At 31.1% G+C, this 15,188-nt stretch overlaps 1 protein-coding gene across 1 annotated transcript; it reads right to left on the minus strand.

Annotated features, from left to right (window-relative positions):
• Positions 1-703: 703 nt before the first annotated feature.
• On the minus strand, positions 704-2,588 carry LOC149375350 (uncharacterized). Its single transcript, XM_089589000.1, has 3 exons — positions 2,295-2,588; positions 2,150-2,215; positions 704-968 (listed from the first exon to the last, which is right to left on the minus strand). Exons 1-3 carry the CDS (start codon positions 2,478-2,480, stop codon positions 798-800), a joined length of 423 nt encoding a protein of 140 aa, XP_089445126.1. The 5' UTR covers positions 2,481-2,588; the 3' UTR covers positions 704-797.
• Positions 2,589-15,188: the final 12,600 nt, after the last annotated feature.

Here is a 15,188-nt window from a genome sequence, read left to right on the forward strand (position 1 = left end):
TGATCGTGCCTTACATGCAAGATTTACGTTTACTGGCCTATTTTTAATAAATATCATCAACGTTCATAACCCAATATGCGACTGACAAAATTGTCTCTCTACAATTGTATTGTTACTCATTTATCATAATTCGCTAATTATACGGGAAATCATAAAGACAAAGGAATAGGTGAAAATATAGACAAACCCTTTACTCACGAATACGTTAAAGGAATAATATTTTTTCTTACTTAAGATGTTTTTTTCTTGAACATTTAGACGTTGACTGTGTCCTCAGTAGGAAAAATAAAGTTCGCACCTGGTGCGCATCCAACCACCGAAAGCGAAGCAGGGCCCAAGGGACTCTTTGTGCTTGCCCTGGTGACATGTGCCACCAGGTACGAAAACTACTATTTCGTGAGTATTTGCTGTGGGTTTATTGAGCAACAATATTTTGTCCACATCGAAAAACTTGAAGCTCATGAAACAATTTTGAACAACAAATTTAAGAGCTAATTTTATACGACATTTGCGAGACCTACCGTATTACGGGCGTTTTTTCAATAGACTCTCAAACTCTAAGTATCTGTATTATGTGTTGGACAAAAAAATTTCACTTTGTATCAATATGATTAAACCTGTAAGATCTGTAATTGTTTTGGTTGATTATTTGTAAATAAAACTGATTAGGTAATGAATTGACGTCATTTTTTTATTCCTTCTCTTGCAACATTTTCTTGTGTTCACTGTAACTGTGAATCATTCGATATTTTTAATTTTGGTTACAATCTGGTACGTCGACAACTGACTCGTTTTTTTTAAGGAAGACGAATACATAGAACGTTGTCAGAGCAAAGTCTTGCCTCAATGCTATCCACATCGCACTCATCTGGGATGTTATATTTTATAATGAGTTGTGGGAAAGCATTTATAGTGTCGTCTTGTTCATTTTTTTTTATGCCCGTAATTGAAATTGATTTACCACTGGGCTAAAAATTAAACATATTTTTCTAATTAACACATTTTTTTTCCTAATAAAATAAGCTTCATACATTTAAATTAAACAGTATCTTAAGACACCTGACAAGCGGAGATTTTTATCCATACCTCATCTAGTCAGCTTATCTTTTTTAACTTAATTTTAACGGCTCATATCGAGTTAGAGCTGGCGTAAATGTAAGCATTTTATCAGTATCGAGGTGCGGCTAAGTAGTGAGCTTCATTTTTTTATCTACGTCAAATTGAGACTGAGCCGTTTCTAAATCGCTATCGAATTCCGGTTCAGTAATTTTCCTGGGTGGTTAAACTTTTTCTTTGTATTTACAACACATGTAAGTTCATTTTAATTCTATCGTGTACGTTGTTCATTACTTTATACCAATTATAATTTTATCTATACTGTACCGGCGTCTATTTTGAAAGTTGATGCACAAACTACCCCAAAAAGAACATTACCATTTTTTCAGGCATTAGCCAAGTCAGCAAGTAGCGAAAATACTCTCCAGTGCCATTTTTTGTAAAATTTAATAAACTTTTCTTTCATAAAAATGAAGTTCCGTGTAAGTTAATGGAGACGATCACACATGTACAATAACAAGTACACGTGTAGATTTAAAACAGTTTTGTACAATAAAGTGCAGCGTTGAGTTCGTTACTAATGCTCAACTTACGTAATGGCCTCATTGAACATGATGACAACCACCGTCATAATCATGTCCAAGAGGCTGTTGTCAATCGAAAAAAAATTAGCAATAGCTTGAAACGTAAAACGTTAACCAATTTTTCACCGTGATTATCGGAATTAGTTCGCGGCAAAATAAACAACGACGAGCATTAATTCACAGTTTACGATTTGGATAAATTTTTTTCTAGACAAACTAATTTGCTCATTGTACAGAAACACATTCTTTAAACACACCAGTTTTTATGTTTACGACTGTTAATACAGTTATAGACTGATAGGGCCTAAGTAAAGTGGGACAAAAAATCTCGTTACCCATCGATCAGTGAATGGAAAGTTACTTATCCGCAATTCGACACTTATCAAGAAACGGTAATTATCATTTAGCCACAACTCAACAAACTCTTTTTTCAGCCGCAATTCATCATTTGCGATCTTAGTATTAAACAGGAAAAAAAGTAAAACAAGGAAAAGAAATAAATAAAGAACCTCCATATTGACAACGACGCTAATTGTGTCCTCGACGAATTCTGTGCAGTCTATTTTCCTCTGATCCTACAAAAATGCCACTTTATTGATTTTTTTTTTTTTTCATTAATATTATTTTTGTGTGTATCATTGCTCATGGCCTTACCTCATTAGAAATTGAGGTATGCAAATCTTTGTGGAGTACAAGATGTTTCAACTCCTTGGGCGTGTTACTGGGAGACGTGATCTGATGACTCGCATAAACATCAACTTCCCGTGCAAACAAGGTTGATAATTTCACACTTGAACCTTCTAGACCTGATGGTCCATTATTACAATCGTCCATGGACATTTTGATAAAAATACTAGAATTTAATAGCGTAAGTGTTCGTCTGAATAAGTCTGAGGAGTCACTGGCGAACAACAAAGTAGATTCTAGTGTTACTACGTGTCGCGTGCGTGACATCACTGCCGTATTTAGGAAGATACGTGCACCGGAGTAGAGCCCACAAACAAAGAATTACAAATAGGAGCGACCAATCAGCGCTAGTCGAAGTATAATATATACTATTTTCTTGGGATGAGTAAATTAAACGATAAGTATGACTTATCTTTAAATTTAAAAATTTGATTTATGCGTAAAAGAGAGTACGGCTTTTTTTTATAATGAACAATATCTTCTTCCGTGGAATAACTTTTGTATTTCTTTGGTACGTTATAGTCATGAATGTGCTCTGAAATGAATAACGTCGCAAAAAATTACCGTTATCCAAAAGGAGGCATAATTGTGCTGGCTTGATCAAAACTTACATCGATTTTAATGCTATGATTGATTAAACCTATACAGTGATTGCAAAAGCTTTAAACGCTTTGTACTTACTACTGTTATGTATTTTTTATATTATCGATTAATATTGCTTACTGAACAATTTTTTTTAATAATAATAACTTTTAAAAAAATTTTATGAACCTCAGGATCTGCTATTGCTGTATTATATTTTTTCACGTTTTTTTATTTTGTTCTATATTTTTAAGTTATTTTTACAACAATGGTTTTCTGAAACATGCATCGATTTTACTCAACTCAAACCAATCTGTTTTATTTTTTTCAAATAATAATTTTTGCTTTTTTTCAAAACATACGGTTAGATTTACTACATTGGGACACTTACCAGAAAAATGCAGGATGTATAAAATGGTAAGGTTTTATATAATAAAGAAAAATTTTGTTCTAATACAATTTTTATAATTATTGTCAGACCACTAGAATAATATTAAGTGAGGTAATCAAAATCTAAAGAGAAAACTTTCTAAGAATGTTTTATAAAACTCAAGTCATAATCTATTTCTGGAGAGTTGAACATGTAAATATATATATATATATATATATATATATATATATATATATATATACTAGAGAGGTGCAGCCGTATACACGAATATATTGTTGAATTGCTTTTATTTATTTATTTTTTATTATTTTTTTTTCAATACGATGTCTGTTCTCGTAAAAACACAATAAATAATAGGTGAGCCTCTCAGCCACTCTCTTCCTTCCTCTTATTCTTGTTTTTCGTCGGTAAACCAGCGACTACGTTCATTTCCTATACGGTATCTGTTAGAATGCGGTTCCTTTTTTTCTTCTCTACTGCCACGCTCGCCACTGCTAACTGGTGATCCCAGTGCATTTCTACACCTGGATTTATTTTTATTGTTTTCGTGCTCATAGCTTCGTTTGCCGCACTTGCTTTGACTAGATGGAATCCCCAATCTTGTACGTTGCTGCTGGTGTGTCATAATGCGTTATGAAAATTTATTTTAATTGTCTTATCTCTCAATGATGTTAGAAAAATCAGAGATCTCCCTATAAAGTGTATCCAATTGACGTTTACAAGTCCTGTGTTTTATTTCCTTTCCTGTACTTTCGTTTACGAACGGCGTACTATTTTTTTTAACTTCTTTTTCCATATTTTTATCCTTGCGCAGGTAAGGGTATAGGTATAACTATAGTCTCTCATCAGTTGGAACTTGTGATATTATTTCGTCTCTTGATATTATCATTGAGTGCCTTTTCAAAAAATATCTCTGTGGCCGTATTGACCATTTCATCTGTTCTGCAACAAAAACTTGCGGAGAGCACTATTCATGTGGTAACACGATATAATCACAAGTTAAAGTCAAGCAATTCAGTCTTTTTTACTAACTATATAGTAAAAATTCATCGATTGACATCGTTCTCATTAGAAACGGTATGGTCATCCGTGGTCATTACGTAAAATCTTAAAATCCCAAACGACTTCAGTTTTTAAAAATTTGGAACCTCAGACTAACATTTAAGTATTCGTATCATCTAGAGGTTCAAGTTTGTAAAAGTTTACAAGATAAAATTATTGACCATTTCAAATAAGAATTTCCCTTTCCTATTTAAAGTCATACCTAATACTACACACAAGATAGGATATTCCAATACGGGTAGGAATGTCTGCACGTCTACTAAATTGTCGTTTCTATCAACCAACAGCAACAAAATCTCTTTATTGTAAACTATTTTACGTACTATACGCCAAAGATCAATACATCTCTTGTACACTCATAAATAAGTAGCAGGAGAGGCCAAAAACATCCAAATCTTGCGGTGGCAGGGGAAAAAAGGCGCTTGGTCAACCCTACCTTCGTTGGCGCAGGTAGGGTAGGAGAAAAAAGCTATCGAGTTTGAGTAGATTGGCTGTCGTACTTAAAGAGTAGGAGCAACAGTAGCTCTTATTTGCTGTTAGTAGGTACGTGGCGTTACTTTGGATTGTAATTGGTTGGAGCAATGGACTTCATGTTCCATCGACCTAGTTTGGCGGTGGTAGTCATGATGTTAGGGGTGGCTCAATATATTATTTACTAAAAACTATGGCATTGATATTGAAAACCACTGACGCACACGTCGGTTCACTCGATGGAATATTTCCCGTTGTAAGCAGAGACCAAAGAAAGAAGTTAAGGTATAGAAAATAAAAAAAAGAATACTATCTTCTTTATTTTTGTTTCAACTATATGCAAAAAGTCGAAAATTTATGTACTCTAAAATTGATAGGATGCTCTGGTTAAAATTTATAAATTGATCCCTAAAAATCCACATCTGGATCACCTTATTTTTTTCATATTTCAGAAGAAAATAAAAAATCTGGTACCATACAAAAAAGTAACACTCATTAACGAAAATTGTTACTCATTTTTTGAGATGTAGTTAACTTAAAAATTAAACTACAATAGAGATGAATGCATAAATATTTTTTCAAACGTCAACATAAAAAAAAAATATTTCATCCAACTTTATTCAATATATGCTGAACAAAATATTTAGGTGTGTTTTATTGATTATTTTTTTAGTTTCTGGTTAAAATACATTTTTTATTGTTGATACTTGTTCCTCTCCGAAAAAACAGCAACGTGCTCATCAAAACGTCACCGCATTGACGTTAAATATAAATACACACACCAACAACTAGCTTGTTTTTTTCTACCAACATCCAAATATGGGCACTAGATCAATGACATGAAGTATTTACCAGTGAGTCAGTGCTGGAAGAGAAACAGATTGTAGGAAAGATAAACGAGAAATAAAAACACGCGCAGGACATATACGAATAATTGTAAATATATTATAAGCATAGCTGCGTAGTAGAAGGTGGTAAAATTCTATTGTCATGCACATTGAACGCATCAGTACGGACACGCGCTATACAAGGGAATTAAATATTCTTCCTTGGCTCAATTCTAGACAGTCACTAGTTCATTTTATGCCAGAAAGTAAAGATGAGCCATCGGAAATTTTGGCCTTGGCAAGGAAAAGCTTGGAGAAACTTTTATAAAAGCCTATAATTATATGTCCTTAACCGCTGGAGTATGTGGTGCGTTGAGGGGGTTTTGTATACGTATGTGTTCGGAATAAAGCCTAATTTTTACTATTTTTTTATTTTTTTTATTTTTACTTAGATTAGTAAAGCGTATCATAGAGAAATAGCTAAAATATAAAATGATGCCTCAAATCTTAATGCAACATTTGAATTAATCCCTGACTTCAAATAATGTTGCTTGTATATAGTAGCAACATATACATTTACAGCACACAGATGAACACTAACACATATAATACGATTCTTCAATGATTTAACTCTAGAAAATAAACATTAAAAAAAAAAAAAATGTCTCACTTAACTTAATCCACTGAAGACCAAGTTATTATTTTTAATTTTCATTCAATATCAATTGGTATTAACGTTTTCATCGTTAGTTTTTTTCATTCATTGGGTTTCATAAGTAAATAATACTAAATTTCTTACGATTAAAACCATACAAACTTAACATATTACAATTTTCGAGTTTAAAAAAAACTCAGCGGTAGATTAGTCTTTTAATTTATTAATTTATAAAATCAATTCATAAAAATAGAAATACGAAGTGATTATTACTTAAAAGGTATTTAGTATAAATTCTTATCTCTGGTTTTATTGTACTGCTCCATTTTCTCCTTGCCATATGAAGATTAGCGACTGTGCACCGAACTGCTTCCTCACAATCCGCAAAAAAGTATCTCTCACTTTTTGCAATTTTTACCGGAAACCAAGTAAAATACGCTTATTCTCTCAACTACCCAATAATTTATATTTCATAAAAGAAAACTAAAAAGCATATTCGCACCTTCAGGATTAATTTAACAAAAAATTTCTAAATTGCATAAAAAATGGAGAAATCATGATTCGTACGAAAATTGGTCGTAAAAATTTCGATCATTCAATAGATTTGGCACGCTAAAAACTAATTAAAGTTTTTATAAATTAGCAACATCAAACTATTTTAAATTTACCAAATAAACTTTTACAAACATATTTAAATAATCAAATGTTTTAAAAAATAACAAAGTAATTAAAAAGTTAATCGTTAAGAATACTGAATCTGTATTAAAGGGATTCAAAAATTTGTCATTTATTAGTTTCATTGAAATCCGTCCTACATAGATTGGCTTCAAATTTGTTTGTTCCCAAAAATACAGAAAAAAGAGGGGAAGTGTGGAAGGGATAAAGTATGTTGATGGGCGTGACATTCCTCCCACTTGATGGCCAGTAAACTTTGGTAGTGGGAAATAGAATACCATACCCTTCAAGGCACAACCCCAACACGACACTGTCTGTCAGTGCGCCAGCTAGACAACACTTCAACATAAAGTGATTGTCTTGTACGATATTTCCGATTCATTTTGACGAAGAAGCCTAGCTTTCAACTCCATAGTCATTGGCGAGAAGTGTCTTGCGAAGCTCGAGACACCAAAACTCCCAGCATCGAAAGAGAGTCCGTTCCAGCCGTGCCCAACTTGGTCCAAGGAGTTCTTGGAAATTATTGTTTTCGTCACGAGAGTCAAGTTATCAAGTAAGTGCATGTTTAAGTCTTCTCTTTGCCGAAATAGGTTTATCTCGCCCTTAGCGATATAATGTTGTTTCCTTTTGAGTGATATACCGTTTCAAAACAAAACCAGCAAAATACTTCTCAATTTATTAAAAGCTATTATATCTTTGAATTTATATAAAAGAGTAAACGTTTAATTTTTATGTTATTGTTTCTTTGCTTATTATTTCTATTATTTGTAATACCATTATAATCACTACTCACATTATTTCTATTACGATTCTTTATTAATACTAAAATTAATATTATCATTATTATTATAATAGATATTATTATCATAATTAATATTATTATTATAATTGATATTATTATTATAATTAATGTTATTATTATAATGATTATTATTATTATTATTGTTATTATTATTATCATTATAACTTTACATGCGCCTTGGTGGGAACAAACTTAAAATTTTCTCTTTTTTTACTATAAGCATATATCAAAAAAAAATTTATTTGGCACAAATTATGACAATTAAAATGCAGTATTAGCATGGAAAAGCTTGGATTTTGTTATATACAATAAATGCAAGTTTTTAAGTATTGGAATTTTGAACGCATATTAAATATTCCTTAAAAAATAGAACTGGTGCTTAATTTTTACAAACCGGCGGTAACTTCGCTTATTTTTTCTGGACGTAAGTTTACACGCTTAACCAAGCTTTTCTTCAGCAAGAGATTTCATTCGATAAAAAAATGTTACCAAAAGCTAAGCAGATCTCGGCAAACCCCTTATCTTATTTTTTGCATCCTCAGTATTTAATTTCACACCAGTTTTTTTGTTTCTTTAATTTTTCATCGTAGATTTACGATAAAATTAAAATGTAGAGGATGATACAACTTACATTAAAAGTGAATTATAAAACTTACGAAAATTGACTGTTCAAAAAGTTGAAAAATCCATCATATTAGCATATTATAAATCCCTTAAAATTCCCGTATCAGGTTAAAATTTCAATGATATACGTAACAATTTTGCTTTGCTCCAATTTTAGATGCATGTAACTGTCAATACACAGCACTCATCGATATTCTAAATAAAACGAAGTCAAGAATTTAAAAAAATTTCATTGTCCCTGTAAATAACTCTTACAACATACTAAGGCCAAAATATGGTAAAAAGGCTGAAAAAATTTTTTAAATCCGATTTGAAATTAAGTGTAAATACCAAATTTAAATTATTCAGTAAGTGCATGCTTAAATTCTCTGTATTGCAAAAATATATATTGATCTCGTCATTCGCGATATTATGTTGTTTTTATTTAGTGTAAATAAATTTGAAACTCAAAATAAGTATATTACTGCACAATATATATCTTAAAGCTATCTTTAAAATTATATAAAGAAGTAAATGGTTCAAAAGCAAATTTTTTTCCTATTAATAACAATAGTGCTTAATTTTTGCAAAAACTTTTCTTAACGTCACTTTACACGCATCACCAAGCTTTTGTTTAATCAAAAGATTCTACAAAACTTTAACCACATCATTCACTATTTTATAAAATCCTGAGTAAATTTTATAATTTATGCATAATTAAAAAAAAAAGTTTGTCTGAAATAATTAAATACTAGCCTAACGTATATTTAAAGCAATAAAATGGAAATACATATTTTACAATTTTCATGCCTAATTAATTTTGGACCATGCAATAAAAATAGTATAGTTGTACAAATTTTATATTTTTATTCAATTTAATGTTTGTTTTATTATGCATTAGAAGATGTACTCTTGGTAAATAGTATCGCTTCATCCAAGTCGTATAGAGTACGTTGTTCTAATAATGTATCTAATTCTGTGAGCTAACGTTTATATTCTCTTAATCTATTTTTAGATAAAAATGATGATGCTTACGGGTATTATTATTATGTTAACCACTATGCCATTGGTGCCATGTCATGCAAGCGATAACATGGAAGGTGACATCCCATTAATTTTGGGGGTACAAAATTTTTATAAAACGACTAGCATAGGCATCGTGTATAGAAGCAACGAAGGTGAGCAAAAGTAAAGTGTAAATAATTAAAGAGATAAATACCTAAAATTAATAATTTTCGTCCCAATATTACAGAAATTCATTCAGTAGTTAACATGGTGAAGGCGTTTTCGAAAAAACAGGTTTACTCGGTCGCAGTGACCATAGCGGATCTTCCCGTAAAATACCCCAAAATAAAAAATTACTCAAAAACACTCTTCGTTGTATTTTTAAACAGCGACAATGATTTCAAAAAATTCTCGGACTTTTCCGAGGATCATGACCTATCGCCACATGTTTGGCTATTAATATTTAAGTCAGCTGCCACTGGACAAATTGATAACATATGTCGATGTCCTAAAAAAAATTATTTCCACCTAAACGCATTAAGCGAGATTTTAATTAAATGTGGAGATAATCAAGACATTAATGAATGGTTTACCTTCGTCTCTGGGAATGAATTACAAGTTAACAAATTATTCGAATGGAGCAAGGAGAAACAACTAATTGTCACAGACAAACGAGGTATTGCTCAGAGACGGAAAAATTTAACTGGTGGGTCGGTTAAAATTGTTGGGAAGGTAACTCTTTTGCTTTATAGAAAGATTTAAATAAAAAGGTTTATTTTGAAACAAAACAACTATTGGGTTAAAAAACTAACTTGTCTTTTTGTTTCGTTTGTAGCCTTCTTTTCATTCTAGAATAGTTGAAGATGTTGCATTAAAAACAGGATTAACATATAAGTATGATAACATTTCGTATAACAAAAAGGACTTAAATGAAAGTGTCATGAATACAACAATTAATTCCACGAAGTATTCAAATGAGAGTATTGTTTTTCCTGATGAATATTTAACAATTAAAAATGTAGATGAGAATGACATGACGATTGAAACCATGGAGGTATACGATAAATTATATTATAAACTACCTGATTCCATGGAAATTCCATGGACTGCATATTTCGAGGTAAAACAATTTGAATTCTAAAATTAACATTTATGACTTAATTTATCCAGAACGTTTAACTTACTTTTGTGAAACAGGTTTTCAGCAAGCTCATTTGGATTTTCGTGCTTACACTCGTAGTTATTTCGTCAATATTCTTTAGTTTGGTTTTAGTATTACATAATGATAGGAGAGGATTCATCTATAAACTGTCGGATGGCTTTTTGAATGTATGGAGAGTTTTTGTGCATCAGGAATTAACAGGTAAAATGTTGCAGAAGTTTTCTGACAAAATTATAGCAAAGAAATTTACACCTCGTTATTGATACCACATCATACACGATTTTTATGAAAATTTATAATCATTAAGCACAATTGGATTGTACGACGGTTCGATCAGTTTGATAGGTCCTTTTTATGTTAAAAGATCATTTAATTCATCTCTATTTAAAAGAAAAAATAAATACATTATTAATACTTACATAAAAAGTGATATACATTTGCGGAAAAAAATACTAATGTAGTACGAAAACGACTATTTCCGTTCTTGGGCGCACAGTAAGTAGTAGGCTCACTGCATTTTGCGCCCTTGGTAAGAAAATTAATATTCGCAACTTGTGCACAAACGAGAAACAACGGTGGTATTTAAGAACGCAAGTCGTACTTGGTGATCTAGGAACGAAATGCATCGATTTTTTACCTCGTTGATTTTATTTTATTTTATTTTTTTTTTTTCAATTTCAACATTTAGACGATTACAGCGGATTTAGCATAAAGGAGTACTCGCCACGTAAGCACCATCCAACCAAGATTATCCCAATATTGAAGGAAATAATGCATATAAGGTATATAAGGTTCTATAGTATCTCAGGGTGAAAAATTTGCCCTCCAAATTTTTACTTACATTAAAAAAAAAAAAAAATAAAGCTCTTTTATATAAATAAAGAACAATCTAATTTATCTGAAAGAATAGAAGTTTTTGTCATCACCAAGGCTTTATTTGGGGCCAAAGATAAGATGGCGATTCTACGGCGAATGCTATTTTTTCTACCAAGGATTCTGTATATGTTCATCGACGTTAGATTAGATTTCATTGACCTAGATAGAAAATCTTCCTTTCCATTGAACAGGGACAAGGAATGTCCTACATTGCCTTCGGTGTGGCTGGCCAAAAGCAACCACGCATTTTATTGCACGCATAATTAAGTATTGACGTATATATGAATTCGATTTTCTTCAAAACTTCACGAGCTCTAACTGATTGAAAAAATAGTTGTGTCTATTGTTGTAAATCCTGTTTTTTATACTTAGGGAGTTTTTCTAAACTTTGGAGGTTTGCTGCACCCATGGTTGGAACAATAAAGTTCGCATCTGGTGCTTGCCCTAAAGGCATGCACTAGCAGGTACGAAAACTGCTATTTTCTCACTATAGATGCAAACTCTTTGCTCCCTCGGAAGAAAAAACGATGTTCGTGTCTTGAACACAAACATATAAAACCCCGCCTTCTGGGCGAGATTTTTTCACTCTGCACCCATGGTACAACAACGTATGTTTCCTTTATCTCTCTCTTTCTTCCTCTCTCTAACTCTCTCTCTCGCTGGAGATATTGTAAAAATTGTAAAACCTTTGTATATCAGCAGTTGCCATTCGGGTGTAACACCCTTGGCATAATAAATTAGCTTTCAAATCAAATCTTTCTCTCCTGATTTGATTAAACTACGCTTATAACTGTTTAACAAAAAATACTAACCTTCTCACCAAAGATTTATAGCTTGAACCTTGAAGGTGAACGCTCTTTAAAAAAAAAAGAAAAGTGTGCACAGAAAATTAGAAAAAGTTAGATATTTCCAGAAAAAACTAGTGTCCAATAATCTCCCAAAGAACTGGGGAGAAGGTTCTCACACCAACTAAGCAAAACAATTTTATACGTTATATGTACATAATACTTATATCCGTTCAGACATTTACAAGTGCAAATACTTGTATAATCATCATATACTGTTGAATATAATCTAAGAACCGTAGCAGTTAAATAACCTATATAATGAGATAACTATATTGCCTGGCTATACTAACGTTCCTTTAAAATTTTACAGATGTGCAATTTGGTTCCTTGTCATCGAAAATAGCAAAAATATCGCTGTATCTGACGGCATTTATAATCATTTCAATGTATTCAGGCTGTTTCACAAGTTTTGTGACAGTTTCAATACCATACATACCATTTAGAAATTCACGTGAACTTCTGGAGGATGGTACATATCAATTGATCATTGAGAAAAACTCTAAATCTTATCAATTTTTTTCGGTAATTTTTGAAAGCACAAACTTAATGAAAATTATTGAAATTTTTTCAAAACATTTATCTTATGATAATTTTTTAGAGCTTGGACAATGATATGAACAAAAAATTAAGCTTCATGTTGAAGGATATGGATAGTATGCCTACAAACATGGACGAAATTCTGCATCAGGTAATTTAAAGTACTCAGTTTGTGTGTCAATAATTTTGAAACATTTTTACCAATGCATGATCTTTTACAGTAGTATCTAAAAATTATTTTTCGTAGAAAATTTTGTACTTTTTCTTGAAATACTGGTCAAAGTGTTTATTAAAGTATAGTTTTGTTTACATTTTTGTGTAGAAAATGAGACCAATTCAATTACAGTCATAAAAAAATATCTAGAAAATTTCACTCAAAAACTAGTAATTCGAAGCCATTGAAACATGTTACAATATAATTTCTTATTTTAAAATAAACCTAATATATCTCTGTGTCTGTGTGTGGGAGAAGTCATATGCGTCGTTGTACGTGTTAATATGGTTACAAAATAATGCACTTCAAATCAGAGAAATTTTCAAAAGTTTTTTAGAGCTACAAAGATTTAATGACTTAAAATCAGATTATTTTTCAGCGTACATGAATCATTCAAAGTTTTCTTTTAATTTCAGATATGCAGTGAAAAAGTCGCTTTCTATGGAACTAACATGGTGCGAAGTTCAGAAACTTACAAGTCACTTTGCAATATGTTCTCTCTTCCACTAGGTAATTCTAGAAAAAAAAGTATTGCTTTAAAGAAAGGAGATCCACTTCTTAAATTTTTAAATCATCAGTAAGTATTTTTAAGTAAGAAATTATTGTCAAAAAATTTTAACAATTTTTTTTTCAGTATTCAAAAGTATAGAGAGAATGGAGTGATATCTCGAATGAAAGCAGCTTCTCTAGAAAAGCATCGCATTGAAAAAGAATTTTCATTTAATTCACTTGGTATTACTGAGCTCGCTCCACTGTTTGTATTTTTACTAAGTGGATTTGTCTTTAGCTTTATCATATTTTTGTTTGAGAAATATCACAAGCGGTTAATATTGTATTTAGTGAAAAAACCGTGTAGGAAAATCAAGAAAATTAGGAAACCAAAAAAAACCAACCGTTTGTACAATGACGGGAAACCATTTTCAGTTTACTCTCAGTTCAGGGAGCCACAGCCACGCCCTTTGTGGCCTTATACCCCATAAGAAGATGATCGTGATACAGCGAATCACAAAAATTAATTTTAAGATGATATGATTTTAAGGTAGTTTATCATTCACAAGACAGTCTATAATGCATCATCTGTTAGTGCATTCAAAATACGGCAACAGTGTCGATCAGCTCGTCACTCGTCATACATTTGATATACACATACACACTCGTATATGGATATATATACATATATGTATATATATATATATATATATATATATATATATTTATGCGGCTACTCTGTTGCCAAATATTCGAGACATTCACGTATGCAACAGACAAGTTACAAGATAATTGATAAATGATTCATTACTTTGTATTTATACTGGTGATCCAACAGTTTTAAAATTGTATGAAATAGTACGAATTGTAAATTTTTAACGGTATATTTCTCAGAATTTTCTCGGTTACTTAGGTTGATCTTTTTGCCTGTATTCGAAAAGTCCCATGGTAACCTGTGATAAGATTTTAAACTCGTAACTTTATTATCTCAAAAACCAATGTGGTAAAAATAATTTTTTATAATTTATTCCAAAAAATAAAAATTTAATCTATAACATACATTTTTTCAAAGAAAACCAAAGTTCAAAAGTGGTGGGTGATAGACAACCTTACAACTATTAGTTAAACGTAAGCAAATAAAAAATTACAAAAAAGTTATCACAATAATAAGTAGTTTTCGGACCGTAATAGTAGTTAAAAAAATCTCAGTTTTAAGCGACTGTGAAAGAAATTAACAGTGTTTCCTAATTTATTATTTACTATTGAACCATAATAAGGCCTCTCTACGAACCTATGTTTAATCAAAAAAGTTCCTGATGTAATTTCTGGGAAAACATGAGGTTTGACGTAAATTTCTACTACATTTTTTGTAAATACAAAGAAAGTTTTTTGAAAAATTTCAAAAAGAAATAAAACATGACGAAAATGTTGTTGAAATTTATTCTTAAGAAACGGAACTGTAACCATAAACTTTTAATAGGATGCCTTTCATTGTTATATCAAATACCTTAAGCAACCAAATTAATTTATGATTAATATCAAAGAATTTTATCGCAAAATTAAAAAGTCTATGTGCATGACTTTCTAATTCTATTGGAATTGTTTTCGGTTATAAATAAACGCATGCGTTATTAGGATAAAGTAAATGTACTGACTGAAATT

The sequence above is a fragment of the Copidosoma floridanum genome, unplaced genomic scaffold (assembly GCF_036245765.1).
Source record: "Copidosoma floridanum isolate Cflo_tuat_1 unplaced genomic scaffold, Cflo_Japanese_pri ptg000007l, whole genome shotgun sequence".
In the NCBI taxonomy this organism is placed as follows: domain Eukaryota; kingdom Metazoa; phylum Arthropoda; class Insecta; order Hymenoptera; family Encyrtidae; genus Copidosoma; species Copidosoma floridanum.